General features: G+C 41.5%; 3 protein-coding genes across 6 annotated transcripts; 2 read left to right on the top strand and 1 right to left on the bottom strand.

Moving 5' to 3' along the window:
- Window positions 1-5,354: 5,354 nt before the first annotated feature.
- On the top strand, window positions 5,355-11,395 carry LOC5573831 (sperm-associated antigen 7). Its single transcript, XM_001654809.2, has 4 exons — window positions 5,355-5,570; window positions 5,648-5,804; window positions 5,989-6,329; window positions 10,862-11,395. The coding sequence occupies exons 1-4, from the start codon at window positions 5,492-5,494 to the stop codon at window positions 11,002-11,004; spliced, it is 720 nt and encodes a 239-aa protein (XP_001654859.1). The 5' UTR covers window positions 5,355-5,491; the 3' UTR covers window positions 11,005-11,395.
- LOC5573829 (actin-related protein 8) lies at window positions 11,086-13,435 on the bottom strand. 2 transcript variants are annotated; one of them, XM_021849763.1, is made up of 4 exons: window positions 13,269-13,435; window positions 11,845-13,207; window positions 11,358-11,682; window positions 11,086-11,302 (listed from the first exon to the last, which is right to left on the bottom strand). In XM_021849763.1, the coding sequence occupies exons 1-3, from the start codon at window positions 13,293-13,295 to the stop codon at window positions 11,384-11,386; spliced, it is 1,689 nt and encodes a 562-aa protein (XP_021705455.1). In that variant the 5' UTR covers window positions 13,296-13,435; the 3' UTR covers window positions 11,086-11,302; window positions 11,358-11,383. The 2 variants fall into 2 exon arrangements, with proteins under 2 accessions (XP_021705455.1, XP_001654858.1); XM_001654808.2 differs by having other exon boundaries at window positions 11,086-11,682.
- Window positions 13,436-14,757: 1,322 nt separating this feature from the next.
- On the top strand, window positions 14,758-15,718 carry LOC5573827 (40S ribosomal protein S19a). Of its 3 annotated transcripts, none has more exons than XM_001654806.2 (3): window positions 14,758-14,843; window positions 15,099-15,169; window positions 15,233-15,718. In XM_001654806.2, exons 2-3 carry the CDS (start codon window positions 15,099-15,101, stop codon window positions 15,630-15,632), a joined length of 471 nt encoding a protein of 156 aa, XP_001654856.1. In that variant the 5' UTR covers window positions 14,758-14,843; the 3' UTR covers window positions 15,633-15,718. The 3 variants fall into 3 exon arrangements, with proteins under 3 accessions (XP_001654856.1, XP_001654857.1, XP_021706608.1); XM_001654807.2 differs by having other exon boundaries at window positions 14,778-14,908; XM_021850916.1 differs by lacking the exon at window positions 14,758-14,843 and adding an exon at window positions 15,002-15,025.
- The last annotated feature ends 3,204 nt before the right edge of the window (window positions 15,719-18,922 follow it).

Genomic DNA, 18,922 nt, shown 5'->3' on the forward strand with positions numbered 1-18,922 from the left:
AGCTAGTGACCAATCGATTAAGTTTTCAGCTTAAACGGATGTTTGGTTCTCCAGATTCGTGCTCTTGAAAATTTGAAGCTTGGCTTCGTTTCATCTTCACCTTAACTGGACCAGCAAAATCTATATGAATGCGTTCCCAGGGAGACTGTGCGAGCGGCCACGATTGCAGAGGAACCTTCGGGAGTGTCTTCGAATGCATGGCACAGCTGTCGCATCGCTTGACGTAATCAGAAATGCTTTCATCGATTTTTGGCCAGTAGACGTGACTTCGTGCAAGAGCTTTCATTCTTTCCATTCCTGGATGTCCTTTGTGGAGCTGTTCTAGTATCCGTTTGCGTAGTGTTTCGGGAATCACCAACCGGCTTGAGAGCATAAACATCCCTTCACCAATTCTAGCGCGTCTTGATGAGTGTAAAATGCTCGAACATCGGGGTCTGTGATATCTTTGCTGGCTGACCATCCATTCTCGATATAGCTGACTACTTGCTGGAGTACGGGACACTTGACTGTTGAGTCGCGAACCATGTCAAACGTAACAGGAAGGAACCCGACTGCTTCTTGGAGAGGTACTTCAATGTAGTCTTCCAGCTGGATTGAAGCAATGACGAAATCTTCCTCTGGTCTTGAATGCTTGCTTATTAGACGAGAAAGAACATCGGCATTTCCAAACTGAGTGGTGGATACATATATGATCTCGAAGTCATAGCAAAGAAGCGTCAGTGCCCAACGTTGTAAGCGATTGGCGGTGTGGATTGGTATTCCCTTTTTTGATCCAAAAATTCTCAATAGTGGCTGATGATCCGTCTGAAAAGTGAATTTACGTCCAAGTAGCATTCGGTGGAACTTCGTGACTGCATACACCAAAGCTAGGCCTTCCTTTTCTACCTGTCCGTAACGTTTTTCAGCATCAGCAAGAGAACGGGATGCATGGGCAACTGCATTGACAGAGCCATCGGGAAATTTATGGATTATGTAAGATTTCGCCTTCCGGTCCATTTTCACGAACGTCACTTTTATCAGCATCTACTTCCGGGGCCTCCCCCATGAGAACCTCTGACACGCCAGCTGCTTCGATGAAAAGCTTCACACGGTAAGGGGCCGTCCATAAATGACGTAGCATTTTTTCACTGATTTTTTACACCCCCTCCCCCCTCGTAGCATTTCGTCACAAATGCTGATACCCCCCCTTAGAAAATACGTAGCATTTCAAGCAACCCCCCCCCCCCTACATTTTTTAAATTTGTTTTCCTTAGCAATTGGGTTAGAACAAAAAAATTGGAATTCAAAAGTTCAATACAGATTTTGCTATTAATTACTGACTGAAACGTAAGGATAATCTAACGAATATATGTTTGATTTGCAGTAGCGCTCAAAAGTAATGTAATTGGGAAAACAGTTTTGAATGAACTTTCCTATTTGAGTTGTTAGCTAAATTGTATTACTTTTGCTGTTGTTACCATGAACAATTAGTATACAGCTGAAAATATAGAAAAAAAGGAAAAATTTTTGATTGGATTGATGAAGCTAACAGTAACGAGTTGGGGTACAATAGATTTTCTGATATGTTTAAGAGAAATTTAGTTATATTAGAGGGTTGTTTTTTAATTATTCGTTGTTAGGAAACAGATTTCAATGAAAATGATCAAGATAAGATATATTTGATTTGAAATTGATATTCGTCATTATTATCCAAATTCAAATCCATTTATCAATCAGGTGCCAGATTACACTTGTTATATTTGGAATGTTCAGAAAATCTAAGCGATTATTGTACAAGTAATTCAACTTTATTGATATTTCAGCTTAACTTCATTATCGTTCCCCATACTGAAATAATCTTACACAACCTATAACGATACAATTAAATACTAAAAATAATCTTTCTTCAAATTACCGAGTTATTAAGAAAATTGAATGATAGAACAATTTCGATAACACTCGAATCTGTTGTCCAGGCTTTTCCATCAAGTTTTATTCAGGCTATTCCATCAAAAGCATTGATATATCAAAACAAATCGATGAGTTGATTGGGTAAAGATCTTCTGCAACCTTGAAAGCATAATTCATGGAATGAATATCTTGTTTAAATGTAATATTTGCCAAAATGAACATATTTTTTTTTTTAAGAAATAAGCTCTAACAGAATACAGACTAAAACAATGTTTTCCAAGTCGTTAAAGCGTTGATTTTTAATTAATTTATTTATCTTTTAATTTATTTATTTATAAATTAAATTATTATTACATGAATATATTGCACTACAGAAAATCTAAAATTGTGTTACAATTTTTTCAATCATGTCATATGAATATTTTGAAGCTGAATCATCCTTCTATAACCCAACTTTACAAGTCAAACAATGAAAAAAGAAATTTGATAAAAAAAAATTGTGTGTCATTTTTTTTCAGCACCTCTTATTTTAGCGGCGTGATCTAAAATGCTACGTCCACTAGCTAGGACCCCACCCTCCCCCTCGTCACACATCGTCACAAATTCGTGAAGCCCCCCCTCCCCCCTAAAAAGCTACGTCATTTATGGACGACCCCTAACTCCAATTCTGGAACTCGCTTCCATTCCCGCGGAACTGAGGAATTCCGTGTGCCAGCTCTTTCTGTGTGGTGCCCATAACCTATTGGGATTTCGTTACCGTAACCCGGAATTGAAAAACGCGGATACTTCGAGGACAATTAAGGAGCTTAATTTAAATGCGGCTATACTGCACGATGTGCAAAATTGAAAGAGGAAGAACAATTTGAATATAAGTCGTAGTTTACTACGAGCTTGTTGGGTTGGTTGCTACACTGAAATGATTCTATAAGTTGTTTTTATCAGGATTTCCCAGTAGATCAACATAGATAAAGCAGGTCGAATGTAACATAAGTCAAACAAGTAGTAAGTGCATTGATTGATGGTAATATTATAAAATTCAATAATATACTTGGTACATGCAGTGTATATAACTTTATCTAACTTGGAGTCATCGTGGCTTCTATATGCGCGTAGTGCATATTGAATGAATCATTTGCGCAAGGACAGGAAGATGTTATTGTGGTCTGCTCGTACCGTGATATGTTTACCTCACGTTTTTTTCAATCCTCTAAGTGGTAAGTTCATTATTTACTGCAAATACATAATGCTAAAACAAAACTTTTCATTTTTACAGAATTGCGAGGCACTAATTTAGACCTATCCCGTTCCATGGATCTGGTACTGGATGTTTGTTTCATGCTGTTACAAATCGGTAATTACATTTAACAATCTCTATACAGAAAATAATTTGTGCTCATATATCCTCAGAAAAAAACATCTCATCACATTCATACGATTGATGTGCTCAACCCCAATCGTGGACAAAACCCCGTGATCAAATGTGAGAGTTAAGATGCCAAAACCTCTGTTGTTGAAGTTAAAGTGCCCATGTTCGACCAATAAAAATTTGAAAATGTTTTTAAACTGGGTTTTATTTTATCGCTAAAGAGAGTATATCTTGGGGGGTCCCGTAGCCTCGAGGTTACGCTTTCGCTTCGTAAGCGGAAGGTCATGGGTTCGATTCCCAATCCCCCCACACAAAAAAAACTCCGTCCAGCCACCAGAAGACGCCGCACGAAGGACCGTGTGTTGGGGAACACATCCATCCTTCGTAAGTATCGGATGGTGACTGAGACACACTGACCCTCTTTGTAGGCTATTGCCTCACACGTAAACATGGCAAAATGAACCACCGCACACCAATGGACTTTGATATGGATATGGATTGGACCAACGTCAGCACTCTCCTCTACACACTTAGATTAAATTACTGGGGTCGGTAAAATTTTACTGGGCTTTGGAACTACCGAAAAAGTCAGTAAAATGAAAACTGTCGCCACGCGTAATTGAAAAGCAAATTTCACCATGCTTTATTTTTTATCGATATATTATATAAAAAGAAAGCTCTCTGCAAAATTTCAGTAAAAAATCTCTGTTTTTCGATTTTTGACATTTTTTTTTTTAGTTTACTGACTTTTTTGGTAGTCCAAAACCCAGTTATTTTTACCGAACAGATTGAGTGTGTACCTGCTCGGTATGAGAGAAAATAGCAATAAGGATATAAATAGAATTCTGTATATGATACTCAGCATAGTAGTGGCCAAGTGCACGGAGTGCCTAAAACAAATAAAAGTAAGGAAAACAAGAGAGTACATCTTATTGATAAATATTATAATTACAAATAAAATTGAAATAATTTGTATAATATGTAATTAAATGAATTTGCAAATAATTCACATCAAGGGGCAACATCTAGATCAGTTTAGCAAATAATTCGCACATGGCACGGCCAATTCTAAACATGATATGCGTTGCATATAAATGTACCACACTTGCTTTTTGCTCATATCATGTGGTTTCCATATAACTCTTAACGATGGTTTTTACTCTTAGGTTTGTTCTATTAGATTTTCCAATAGTGCAAAATTATATGCGTTGCATATAACAATAATCAAGAATATTAGCTCCGTGTATGCCACAGGCATTACCACCCAGCATGGATGGAATGACCAGAATAGCCGATTACTGCTTGGATTACAGAGATTGAAAAAATGTCGGGTTTGGCGTTGGGCGATTTTGAATCGATGTTCCGAAAATCGATGTTTGCATTCCGATTAATCGATTTTTTGAATCGATGGTTGGAGCACCTAAAATCGGGTGAATCGATTCTCTACATTCGATTTTTTGATTCGATTCATTTTGTTGAAATCGTTAAATATTTTTCAAAAAGTTTGTGGAGAAGAAACCATATGTTGAACTAGTCTTGAAATAGTTAATCGCTTCGATTGATTTTCAAAACTGATTTGATTGAAAGATGTTGAAATCGAATACAAATGCATTTGGTCCCATTTCAAACTTCAAAAATTTCAATTTTCATCAGAATCGAATCGATTCAAAAACATCGATGCAAAGGATTCGATTAAATCGGTGAATCGATTCGATAGTTCAAATGAGAATCGATGAGCCTATGCATGCTATAAAACGTTTGACTTTTACTGTGCGCCCTGTTTTCAAGTTACCCGTGAGAGAGAGCGAGACAGCACCAACACACGGCGCACAGTAAAAGTCAAAAGAACAAAAGAATTTATGGCACGTACAGAGGCTCATTCAGTAACATCGATGTTCTGGACAAATTTGCCCAACGCTAGTCGGGTTTGATGAGCATAGTGAACAGAGCAACATCCTTATTAGCAAAACCAGTGGCCTACTGCAACTATGTCCTTAAGATCAAGTTGTGTTTATAAATCGCAACTGCATACTGGCCTGAATAATTTAAAAATGTAAACAGTAACTGTTTTTTGTTTGCCTTTCGACATTTATTTTTGTTTTGATGGGTGGTGCTAGGTGTGCTTTGATTGGTGTGTGCTTCTTTAATTACAGCTTGACAGCTTAGTGAAAAAGTCCCCTGGAAAAAAGTGTTCAACCAGTTCCAAAAATATTCTCCGATCCCTCCTCGGAAAAAATGGATCTTCTCGGTTCCATACTCGGATCGATGGACAAACCACCGTGCCGGGACAAGAAAGAAAAGGAACTCATTGAAAGTAAGAGCCAGCTGAAGGAGGAGGGATCCCATTCTGACGGTGAAACTCACGCGCAATTATTCTTGGTCTAATTTTAGAGCAGAAGAAAGAGCTCGAGCAGCTCCGGAACAAGGAACGGGATGAGTTGAACCGTTTCCGCAAATATGCCGAGGAACGTCTGGGGCGGCTGATTAAGGATGCCAACCGGCCGTACATGGAGTTCCAACCGTTGGACAAGGTTCACCGTTCGGTGGTGTAAGTTTGAGGGGGTTTCGGGTGTGATGCTTGCTGTAAGGACTGTTCATGTTATAAAGTGGACACCTTGTTTATGATACATATTTTTTATGTGTTAATGGAAATGTGATCGATTTTGTGTACAACTCCAACAGGAAGGAACATAAGTGAGCATACAATGAACAGTCCTTAAAATATTTTTCAGGCATGATATAGCCGAAATCGGAGGCCTAGCTGCGATGAGCTTCGGCGTTGAAGGAGTGGACCGGTATATAGTGGTTTACAAGAAGGAACATCTGCCCTCGGAAGATGAGTTGGCGGCGAGAAAGAACGGAGATCCTTGGAATAAGCAAACAGCCGAAGAGTACGCCGAGAAGCGCAAACAGCAGAAAGTCTTGGACGAGGAGCGTCAGAAGCGACCGCTGGACGAGAAGAAAGTCAGTGCCCCGGTCACTAACTATAAGGACAAGTACGTTCATTTGATAGGGCAGGATGCCGCCCTGGAGGCGGCGAAGAAGACGGAGACGAACAAAAGCTACGGTTACGGTAAGATTTTGGGCAGTAGCAAGGCTGGTAGTAGGTCTCTTTTTAGAGAATGGAAGTTCTCTGATGTCTATTTCAATAAAAAGGGTTTAAGAGTCACTATATTCCTTGCAGTGATCTCGGTGAAAAATCATAGGCTCCAGAGAAACCTTCACAGTTTCTTACCCGATTATTCTACAGAAATGTCTTCCCAGATTCCTCGAGGAAAAGCTACAGGAATACTACTAGTGGTATACTTTCAACAACTCTAGAGTATTGCCACCAATTCTTCCAAGAATTCATCCAGATTTCTCCAGAGATTTTCAAGAGATAAATGAAGGAAGTTTTCTAGAATTTGCTTCAGGAAATACAATGCGACTACTTGCAGTAATTTCCACAGGGATTACTCCGAAATTTTTACCAGATACTATTCCAAAATTTCCTTCAGAAATATTTTCACCATTTTTTCTACCGATTCCAGTACCTACTCTAGCAGGTCTACCAAAGATTCCTACAGTTCTTTCAAGAAAATCTTTAATGGTTTATTCTAAAGTTTTTGAAGAATTTTTTCAAAGGATTTTTACAGGGGAAAACCGTACAAGATTTTATTTAAAAAAAATCCCTATGCCGATTTTTCCAATCTCTCTTGCCGCCATTCCTTCATGAATTCATCCATGATTTGGCTCATAAATTGAATCCCAGTCTCGCTCCTCACCAAAATGGTGCTACACAGGTTCTTCAGGAATTTCTTCCCAGATTTCTTGAGGAAAAGCTTCAGTAAGCTTTCTAGTGATTTCCCAAAGATTTCTTTTGGATCTTCTCCAAAGATCCCTCCTAGAAATTCTTCTAGAGCATCCCGCAATTCACAGAGAAATTCTTCCAGCTTTTCGAAGGATGCTTAAAGGAATTTCTCTTGGATTTGCTCTAGGTAATCCTTGAACACACCAACGCTTTCGCCTCCAGTAATTTGAAAATTATTATTTAAAATTTTCTCCATATATTTTTTCTATTAATTCATTCATACCATTTCTTCAGTTGTTACTCTAGGAGATATTTCAAAGATTCATAAAAAAGTTCTTCTAAGAAAATCCAAAAAGTTCATTGTACAGTTTTTTTTAAGGAATTCGTTCTAAGATATTCCTAGAAACCCTACAACAATTCTTAAGCCCATTCTGGAAAGAATTTCATTTGAACTCTACTACAGCAAATGGCAGGAATTGCTCCAAAAAATCTTCCAGCGATTTTTGGTGGATATCCTTTATTTCACAACACTGTAGTACTGCAATTATTTCAGCAATTCCTCCGATCATTCCTACGCAAACTTCTTCAGGGATTCCATTCGAGCTCATTTTTATTTTATTTTTCTGAAAGATAGTTCAAATATATTTGTATAACGCAAATAAGATATTTTTGATTATAGGTCAATGCCATGTATGGTTACTATTTTTTTTTTGTTCAGAGACATCAATGGGTAACTTTTGACATATTTTCAGCTCAACTCTTGGCAGATTTCACTAATTCTTTGGAAATATTGTTGAGAAATTCGTTGGTAAACTATTTGCGGAATTCAACGCAAATTACTTTTGAAATTGAATTTCCATAAAGCTTGAAATTTTTGAATTTCCAAAAAGCTTGGAATTTTTCAATTTTCAAAAAGTTTGGAAAGCTCTGTTTCAAAATTTACATCAGAATTTTCTCAAGGATTGAAACCACCCGGATTTTTTCAAAAATTGTCCAAAAGTCTTTGCAGACTGAAGATATCCTTAAAGCAATTTATGGTAGAAATCATAAATAAATCCCTCTCAAAAAACGATACGAGCGCGCGAATCAAGTTGACGTCGAATCTAGTCTAGTAAAAAAAAATGAAGTTACAACCTTCTAAAACCATTAAATTACAAATAAAGTAGTTAGTAGGGCACACACAAGTGACAAATATCCAGTAGAAAATAAAGTTTTAGCATTAAGAACTAGTTTTAAGAAGATAAAAAGTGAAAATAACCAACCTCCATTAGAGAGGTTTGAAGCGGAGAAGTCCAACATTTAGAAAGAAGCAAAGAGAAAGAAGAAAGTGTAAACAAACAAATCTAGCGGAAGGATGATACAGCGACGAACAACACGACAGACTCGGGCCAGCAGTGCATCCAAAGATCAAGCAGGTACGAATCCACAAATCCTATCCGAAGTGGCATTTCTTGAGCCGTTAGATTTCGAAGAAAAGCCCTAAGCATCCGGTCGCCGTTGAAAAAATCCTTTCACAAAAGGGGTTCAACAAACAAAAGGACATCGTCAAACTGGGAAGACACCACCGGTTCAAGATACTTCTGGAGCAGAAGGAATTGTATCCGGAGTTGGAAAAGATCAATCTCCAAAAGTACAACCTGAAGCTGTTTGCACCAACATCCATTAAAAAAAAATCATCTGCTTTGTGAAGGGCGTTCCAACGGAATTTAACGAGGAGGAGATAATCAAAAACCTAACGGCAACAGTACCGATCATCAAGGTGGAGAGAATCAAACGCCGAGTACAATCGGATTCAGCAGACCAACTGGAACCAATGAGAAACATCAAAGTAACGGTCAAGGGAGGTAAGGTGCCGGATTCGGTGAGGTTGTATGACTGCCCACTGAGAGCGGAGCTAAACGTATTTCCGGTAAAACAATGTCGGAACTGTTGGTGATTTGGACAATCGCAGAAGATTCGGAACACGATGAGGGTGGAAAAACTGAGCTACTCAGAAGCTGATACGCACTACCCGAAGACATCGAATGCGTTAGTTCTTTTGGACATCGACTCAGAAAAGAAGTTTCCAGAATTGAATGACGGGGATGAGCAGAATGTCAGGAAGAAAACGCGAGGGTCAAGCAGCACATTGCAGAGGTCTCAGAAGGGACCAAGGAGAGCCAGTAGCAGTAGGAATGAGTGGGACAATCTTCCACTGAATAGGGAAGAGCAGAGCTACAATACAATCGTTATCGAAACGGTGCTAGCGAGAGTACGGGAGGACCTGATCAGACAGCTGAAGCTGAAGACGTAACTGAAACCACTCATCGATTTGAGGAACGAACCAGAGCGAAGGAAGGAATGAACGAGCTGAATACCGATCAGCTGGTTGTGTTCATTTTCGGAAGGATCAACGAAATCATCGGAAACAATCCATAACCGCAACAACAACACCAAGGAATAGGCCAGAACAACAAAAATGGCGAATCAAATTGTTATCCTACGACATAACGTTCAGAGCTTGAGACCTTCCGAAACTAAAGAGCAAACTTACACATTCCTTATGAAAACACTATGGACATTGCCCTACTTCAAGAGATTTGGTTGAAGAAGGATGAACCATTCAGACTGAAGAACTTCGAACAAGGAGAAGGGATGGATACGGAGGAGTGGGAATATTAGTAAAGCAAGGAATTGAGATGAAGCCGTTACAAGCCGGAAAAAATGCTGAAGATCTTCGAAGAAATGCTGGATGAATCATCGTACGTGGTGAAAAATAAGAAAGGGAACTACCTTAAAAGATGGTGGACGGGCGAATTGATGAGGCTCTACAATATCAAGAGGGAGGCGCTGAGAACGTACAACCGCAACAAATCAGAAACGAACCACCTAGATCTGCAGAAAAAGCGATCCATTTTCAAAAAGGAGTGTAGGAAGATAAAGCGAGGATACATCAATGACCTGTCAGAGAAAATCGACGAAGATACACCCCCAAGACAAATCTGAAACATCGTCAAGGGGTCGATACGGCGCTGACAGGAAGCGGCAAAAGGAGCGAAACGCCGAGTCATGAAACGGGTAGCACTTTCATGAATCACAAGCACTCGGAAAAGGAATTGGAGGGCTTCGAGATAGCTCTGAAAGACGAAGAAGTGTTGAAGAACCTGAATAAAAATAAAAATCACTCCGCAGCAGGTGAAGATAGTATGTCCTACAGCATACTGAAGGGATTGAATGGTAACCTGCAACTGAAGATTGTAGAAATGCCTTCGGATGTGTTTCTGACCGATAGGATCCCGGACAGGTGGAGATTGACTCTACGCTACCAAGTTCGAAAAGACCTATCGCGTTGATGAACGTAAACCTAAAATTGATCAATGCGGTAGTAAAAGACAGGCTGACTGAAATTGCAGAGAACAACGAACTAATGCTGGAAACCTCCTTTGGATTCAGGAGCGATTGAATTATTAAAGGTATCTGAAGCAAGACTTTTATAGTAATTTCTTGGGCAGCCAATAACAAAACAGTAAATTAACTCTTGAAGAAATCTTCGGAGTAGTATAAGAAGTAAATTTGGAAGAATACCTGAATGAAATTCCTGGAGAAAATCATGAAAAACATATATGCAGTAATACGAGCAGTAATATGCTTGTCGTGATGTCACGATTAATGCTCTTAGAGAGATGTCTGGTAAGATTGTATGGAGAACAAAACTCATCTCTTTTTGTTTTCTTGATTCCTTTTTGGTCCAATTTTTAAGACACTCAGACCTACTATCAGCCCTGCAGTAGTTTCGATGAAGGAATAATTTGTTCAATGAATGGCTTTCTTTTCAGTTCCCAGTGAGAATAAACGTGACGTTCGCTCGATCGAACAAACCATGGCCGACATCCAGGCAAAGAAGAAGCTCAAAATTCAGCACCAAGTGACGGTTGATGAGCCCTTACCCGAGGCTGGTTCGTCCGAGCAGCTAACTTGAAGGTTCACGATCAAGCCAAAGAGGATTTGCTTTAAACGTATAGTTGTAGGGCCATCGTTCGACGAAAGACGAACAAGACAATTGAATTTTTAGACAGTACCTTTATCGTTTTTTTAAAGAACTCATAGGATTTAGTTCGAAATAGCTCAACGTTCACTGGAGCAAGAGATTAGGAATCGATTTACAGATTGCAGATCCGCTCAATTTTCATGAACAGCAATAATGTCCTGAATTTAGAATTATGAATTATGTATAGGAGTCCATCGACTCTCGCTGTCGTTCTTCCACGAAAAACGTTCTAGGAGTTTTAATTACTTATTATGTATAGAAATCCATAGTTCAAACCTACTTACATTGATAAACCACGTGTCGAAGAAGACTACCACATGAACACTGCTTTCTCCCGCAGTATCCGAAGTCCGTAGCGGGTCCATTCTGCCTCGGTTAGCCACAGTTCGGCGGCACTTTCCAGACAGGACATGATGGCCGCTCCCTTCCAGGCGGTAATCTCCGCGTCGATGTCCTTCGAGCTGGTCACAATGTTGTGCTCCGAACGATACATCAGCGGAATCTTCAGCGCCACGCGGTTCTGCAACCAATTGCTGATGCCGGTGAACTTCATTCCGCCACCGACCACTAGAATGCAGCCGTACATTTTACGCTTCAGTTCGTCGTTTGCTGTAAAGATAAGAAAGGTAAAATGAATCACTAGGTATAAGGAAAAGTGACTTTATTTATTAGCGTAAATCATTTCATATTTGTAATTCCAAGTTTCTAAGAAGAGACCTGCTAAATGGCCTGAATGTTTGATAAAGGAGTTACAAAAACAAATCTACTCACGACATCGTTCGATGCTCTGCAGCACGGCCTGGTCAATTCCGATCATCTGTCCCCCGGGCAGTATGAAATCCTTCTCGTTCACCTTGCCTTCCCTGTCCTGCTCCAGCCCCTCCACGACCATGTCCTCGTCGGCATTCTCCGCATTGGCCATTCCGCTTTCGTTGGCGGTCTGTTCCAGATTTTCCTTCCCTCGCCGGCCTGTTTCCCGCAGATACTCCGCATCAAAACAATCCTCCGGATGGGGCTGCGCTCGGGACGGTTTCTGGGTCATGGGGGTGGATTTGTTGACCCCCGTGACGGACAACAGCTCCGTGTGGAAGAGCCCTAGCGGGGCCACGATGGCTTCGTCTCCGATTTGCAGAGTGAAACGACGCTTTTCTTGTTGGGGCTGGTGGACGGCAAAGGTCTTCTCCTGGGCTCCACAAACGTCCAGATTAACGTGGCAAATGTCTTCTTTGAGTTGTTTCAGTAGGAACGCATCCTGAGGGCGGCTTTGGTCACATTCCTTGTAGGGGAAGCTGCACTTCTGAAGCATCCAATGGAATGTCTGCGTTATGTCCGCCCCTCCATAGGGTAATCGAACCCTCGTGTTCGGGTGGGAAATGCCATCCTCCACGCAGGAAATGGAAGTCTTCTGGTCACCCACATCCACAACGCAAGCATAGCCCAGTCCTGCTCCGAACGTGGCCGAGACGTGATCCTGCACCAGAAAGCAGCACCCGAACCCGATCTTGTTCAACAACAGCGACGTGAGTTCCTTCAAGTGTGCTCGGTTGTAAATGTCTGAAATCACCAGAACCGCCTTGTACTGCTTCAGCTGTTTCAAATCGATCCTCAACCGATGCCTCAGCACGTACTCCCAAATATCCTGCAGGTCGCACATAACCCCGGACATCGAACCTCCCACATCCTTGTGCAGGTTCAACTCGCCCCTCCTAATAGGATAGTGAACATTGAACTCCCCGGCCGGATTCAACCACAGAACTTCCTCTCCAAAGACCTTATCGCCCGGCAGATCGTCCTTCCAGTCCACTCGAGACGCCTGAACAGTTTCCGCTCCAGATCTCCGATTAAACGCGGAGATCTGCTGCGGCGGAGTAGCGTACCGTCTCCGGCCATCCGACTGGACACAAGATTGCAACGTGTGGGAAACCTGCAGCCGACATTCCTCGAACTCCGAAAGCGATTCCTTGGGCTTGGCAATCGGAACCGAGAGAACCCGGTCCCGATAGGCCCGACCGCCCGGCTTGCGACGGCGGCCAATGGCGTGCAATAGGCGACAGGGGTTGACATCCGAGGCGCGACCCATCCGCAGGTAAAGGGAACCCGGGTGGATGACGATTATGTTCTGAGCCTGGAGATGCTAGAAGAACGGTTTTCAATGCATTCTGTGCAAATGGTTGTTTGTAACATGTGCATCTTACCTCGGGCGTTTCTTTATTGTTGGACATTCTTCTGTAATTTGCCTACTGCTACTCAAGTTACAGTACTTTTAATTAATTCCAAAGATTAAAAATTTTGTCGAATTTTACACATTATTTTGTTTTGTTTTGCTGTTGTGTTCATAGTTCCTAAACAGAAATGTAGTTGAAGTTAGCTCTGTTTATTTATCAATTCAAACAAATAAAGATCTAGATCAGTTACACGGAACGGAGGGATTGAAAAGGCGATGCACGCTAACCGGAAAATAGCGATTCTGGAATATTGTCTATTTCATGGGCAAAAAACGGGCCGCCAGCTTTCTAGACCGACAAAATCGTTGCCAGCAAACGAATCAAAGGAAGTGATTTGCCGTTATTTTCACGCAGCAAACTGGACTATCGAATTTCATACATTTTGCCTTATGAAAGGTGGAACGATTATTGCAATACGAGCGCTTTATGTATCGTTTTAGCACAGGCAAACAGACGTAACACTTAGAACAAATCTCGATCAAAATCATAGTCACGAGGACATGTACGCCCAATGCTAAAATCGGTTTGTTTGGCCGACAGGCCAACAGATGGCGGTAGTGTGTAAACGTCAAACGCGAACAAAAACGATGCGAGCGCTGCAGGTGGCGGATTGGCCACCTACCATATTTTTGAATCCACCGTTAAAAAGGTGGTCGATGCACAATGATGAGAGTGTGACGTCTGTTTGTCTGTGGTTTTAGCATCACTCCGCATCAAGGCGTTTCACAAGGCAAATTTATGAATTTCAACCCGATTTCTTGTGGCGAATTTTCATAAGGGGTTCCTATGTTTATCGACAGTCCATTTGCCTGAGTGTTGATGAAACGCCAAATTCACAGCGGCTGGTGGGCTGGCGACTATTATTGTGCTCTGCAAGATAAATCCACGTAATGCGATTATCTGAAAATGTCGATATACCGTCGCAGTGATAATGAAAATCACCAAATGTTTCAGATTTAGGGCTCATTCATTTATTTCATAACGCTGAAAATGACCATTTTTGACACCCACCCACCCCTTCGTAACGCTTTTTATATAATTATTTTACAAATTTTGTATGACCCGTAACATCGTGAGGACACCCACCCACCCCCTTCAGCGTTATGAAATTTGTGAATAAGCCCTTAGCAAATTTGAAAAATTTGTGTCCTTGAAGGACGAAAAAATCCAATCCTACTTGAATTTTGACGTTGCGTTTGAATTGCGCGCATATCTTCTGCGCGTTACCGCCGCCGCTTGATGTGGATTTAATATAAGCGCCGCAATACAAATCGTCGCGTTCGATAAGGTTCAATAAAGAATCAATTTTATTGAGCGATTCCTTTCCAGAGTAGCAAATTAGCCTTAATTTGATCATTTTTAGAGTGTTCTATAGCATGGACATAGCTAAACCCGGTTTTCCACTGATCTAGATCAGCCGAAAGCGGAAGCCGGAGCTGTCAAATTTCGAAGCGCCGCCTCACTGGAACGTCAAACCGCAAACGTCAACCGCACGCCATCTTGGTCTCTTTCTATCTCTTTTTCCGGTTGCACATACAAGTGAAGGTACGGGTTTTTCTCGGAGCGAAAGTTTAATTTCGGAATATTAGCCGTAAAACTTTTAGAATAAGGTAGTTTTTAGTGATTTCGAACGTATTTGAGTTCCGGTTGATTGGGGGTTGTGAATTTTGCGTGAAGTAGTTGTGATTTTGTACGAAATCTTTGGATTTTGGTAGTCAGCCCTCGAGGTTAGGTGTCCCAGCCGATTGTACACAAAACTAATCGAATCCTGTTGTCTTCGTTTTGTGATCGTTTTTACAGATGCCAGGAATCACCGTAAAGGACGTCGACCAAGACAAGGTTGTCCAGGGCGTTGCCCTCTTCCTGAAGAAGTGAGTATAATCGAGAGGGGATTCACAACAAACAACAAATTAATGGATGTCTTGATCTTGTAGGTCCGGCAAGCTGAAGGTGCCCGACTATATTGATCTGATCAAGACCGCCAAGTACAAGGAACTGGCCCCGTCCGACCAGGACTGGTTCTACGTGCGTTGTGCTTCGATCCTGCGTCGCCTGTACCACCAGAGCCCGGCTGGAGTTGGTTCCATCTGCCGGATCTACGGTGGCCGCCAACGGAACGGAGTTCGCCCGTCGCATTTCTGCCGCGCCGATGGAAGTGCCACCCGCAAGGCCGTCCAGGCCCTGGAACAGATTAAGCTGATCGAGAAGCACCCCGAGGGAGGCCGCAAGCTGACCAGCCAGGGACAGCGGGATTTGGATCGTATCGCGGCCCAGATCATTAGCAAGCAGCGAGCTGCCCTGAAGAAGGAAGCGGCCACTCTTGTGTTGGCTTAAGCGGTTACTGAAAAGTGAAGTGTTTTCTGCGAGAGGATGTAAGGATGGTATAAGTTAATATAACGAAAAAATTCCCAACAAAACAACCGCTCAGCTGGTGTCCCAAGTGTTATGTGCTTCCAAGAGAAAAGAAACGCCGTGTCGGATGAGATTTTGAGGTCAATTCTTCGTGTTTCTGGTAATGTTACTGATTGCAGTTGGATTCAGTGGACTCTTTTTGGTGCAGAATTCGGCTATTATAGTCCCAGTTCTTTCGTGAGTGATTAAGATGTCGATTATTGTGGATCTATCACTAAATAGCATTCCGATTTCCTATTGTTGACCTACACTGCTGATACGTTAAAAATCGTTAACATCGGAAGTAGTGCTCTGTATAGTCTGATGGTTGGTTAATGCTGCGTACTACTTCCGACAATAAGTTTTTTTTTTTTTTAGTAACAACATCGGCAGTAAATTATTACCAACAACATAATTTAGTGCTGGCGCCACAATATCAACTTTGAATCTTCTTCGGGTCATTCACCCATCTACACAATAAACAGCTTTATGCAATTCCAGGTAAAGCTTTCCTATAAATTGATAGAATTGGAACTCCTTTGCAACAACATCAAATAGAAGCAGTAAACTTCGTTGCAGTGAATATCTACGAATTTTGAGGCCTGGAGGGATTAACGAGGAATTTCGTTTCAGAAAACAATAATAATTATTCTGTAATTCCCTAGGCAGGGATGTTAGCGGGTCTCCCTTTAAAGACTTGATCACAATTTAGATGAAACAAGTCTCTATCGACTATTAAAGGTCCCAGAGACAGCTCTACAGGAATCCCTCAAGAATCATCCCTAGAAATTATTGTCAAATTCTTAAAAGAGTTTGCTGCAGGAAATTTTTCTGCACTACCACCAGTAATTTTCACAGTACAGCTAATGCTCGATAACTGGGTGCTATTTAACTGGGCTGCTTTTTAACTGGGTGCTCGCTAACTGGGCTGTAGCCCAGTTAAAAAACAGTTAAACGTCAGAAACTTTCACCATCCCGTAACTGACGAGGGGCGTGCAAATGCAAAATAAGGTTTCGGCATTATTTTTTTAATTGTAAATTTGTCTTTTTTCATTTAGATTTTATTTATTTTTTCAATTCAATGTGCAATATCCACCTCCTCTTTCGAAATCGTCGATAATTTTAACTTTTTCCACCAACGTAAGGGTTTTTTGTTTCCGTTTGCGGTTGGTGCCCGGTGGGATGTCCATTGCAGGAACGAAAACTGTTTAATTCACCTCAAAATTTACAAGACGGTACGATTGAAACGCGAATTCAATGACGGAATGACACGAACACAACGCGATTCCAAAACCGAATGACGCCAACCAAAACTTTGCATCTAAGTCCCCCTCGATTTTTATTTGAATGTGTGTGTGCGTTGGAATGGCAGTCCAGTTATCGAGCACTGCTCGCTAACTGGAAGGTTCTCTCAGCCCAGTTATCGAGCATAAGCTGTACCGTAAAATGGGGCGAATAGAAACACTCTCCGACATGTTTGAACGAGTGCAGCTTGAACCGTATGGATAAAAAACAATTTTCCTCAAATATAAGTCGCGTCTTCCTTTGCTGAGACCCCAATTGTTGTTAAAAAATAAAAATTATATCTCAGGGTGTCTACTACCTACCTGGAAAAACCTGGAATTATCAGGGAATTTTATTCAACCTGGAAAAAAAACCTGGAATTCTCAGGGAATTTCGATCACAATCAGGGAAATTATGTTGAGGCAGTAATTCATGATAGAATATGTTCGCGACAAAAGATTTTTGCATCAGAACCCAGAGCTACCAATATTTGTAAGAAAACTCTTCAATCGAAAAAAATTGAGCTGTTCAGTGAGGATCCTTTCAAGTATTAAATTTTATCAGCTTACCAAAACATGATTGATGTTTGTAATGTCTCTATTGTGCTTATTCTGCGCGGCGTGTGAGGTGAGACGAGTCGAATGAGGTGACAATTGTCGACTTGCTCCCATTTGATTAACATTAGTCGTCTCACGTCACTCGAGGTGAGAGCGACTCGTCTCGACTCACACGCCGCGCAGAATAAGCGCATATATTTACTTAGTAAAGGATTAACATATCTAGGGCTGGTAGCAGGTTTCTTTTTAGATACAATTTTATGCAAGTCTCTGAAAATCCTATTTTTGATAAAAGTGTTCGAAGTCTCTTTTTTAATCAAAATAGTCTCTAATGTTTTTTGTTTTTCCTTATCTTGTTTGCTGATAATTAAGATGCAAAATTTCTCCTCATATTGCTCGAGAACAGTTTCAGGAATTATCCTTGTGGTTGCTCCAGAGATTTTATCAGGAATTCTTCAAGAAATTCCTTCAACAATTTTTCATGGGATGCTTACCGGAATTCCTCCAGAACTACTTTGAACAAAGTCTATCCTAGGACTTCTTCCTATTTTCTCACTGACTTTTCAACCTGTAGAGAGTAGCTAAGACGTCTGTCTTTGGTAGTGGTTAAAAAGGAACTAATTTATTTTCTGATAATTCTTACAGCTATAGATGTCAAGGCTTGCTGAGATACTTCTTCAACACTCCTCCTCAAGCCGCAGAGATTCCCATCATCTGACGACACTCTTCAAACTTCGTCCGCTGCAGTGGTTTGGTAAGGCCATCGGCAACTTGCTCCTCCGTACCAACGTACTCTAGTTGTACCACACCACGGCTCAGTGCGTCCTTGATGAAGTGGTGGCGTATATCGATATGCTTCGTGCGAGGATTATACCCACCATTCTTCGCGATTGCGATGCAGCTTTGGTTATCGCAACGGATTTCTATGGGATCGTCGTTGTTGTCCAGTAGCGCCGAAAGTCCACGCCACCATGATGCTTCCTGTACAGCGGCTGATACGGACATGTACTCCGCTTCACAGGTAGATAATGCAACCGTGGGTTGCTTCTTGCACATCCACGAAATTGCACCGCCTTGGGCCAAAAACACGTTGCCGCTGGTTGATTTCCGCTCGTCTAGATCGGATCCCCAATCGGCGTCACAGTAGCCGACAATACTGGAATCAGCATCCTTCTTGTAGACCAGCTTGAAGCCGGAAGTACCACGTAGGTAACGCAGAACGTGCTTCACCGCGTTCCAGTGCTTGAGTCCCGGATTGTTGTTGAATCTGCTGAGAGTGTTCACCGCAAAAAGTATGTCCGGCCGAGTGCTCTGCGCCAAATACATGAGGCACCCGACAGCTTCCTGATACGGAACGTCCTTCATCAGAGCGGATTCATCGTCGTCCTTCGG

This window comes from Aedes aegypti, chromosome 3 (genome assembly GCF_002204515.2).
Source record: "Aedes aegypti strain LVP_AGWG chromosome 3, AaegL5.0 Primary Assembly, whole genome shotgun sequence".
In the NCBI taxonomy this organism is placed as follows: Eukaryota; Metazoa; Arthropoda; class Insecta; order Diptera; family Culicidae; genus Aedes; species Aedes aegypti.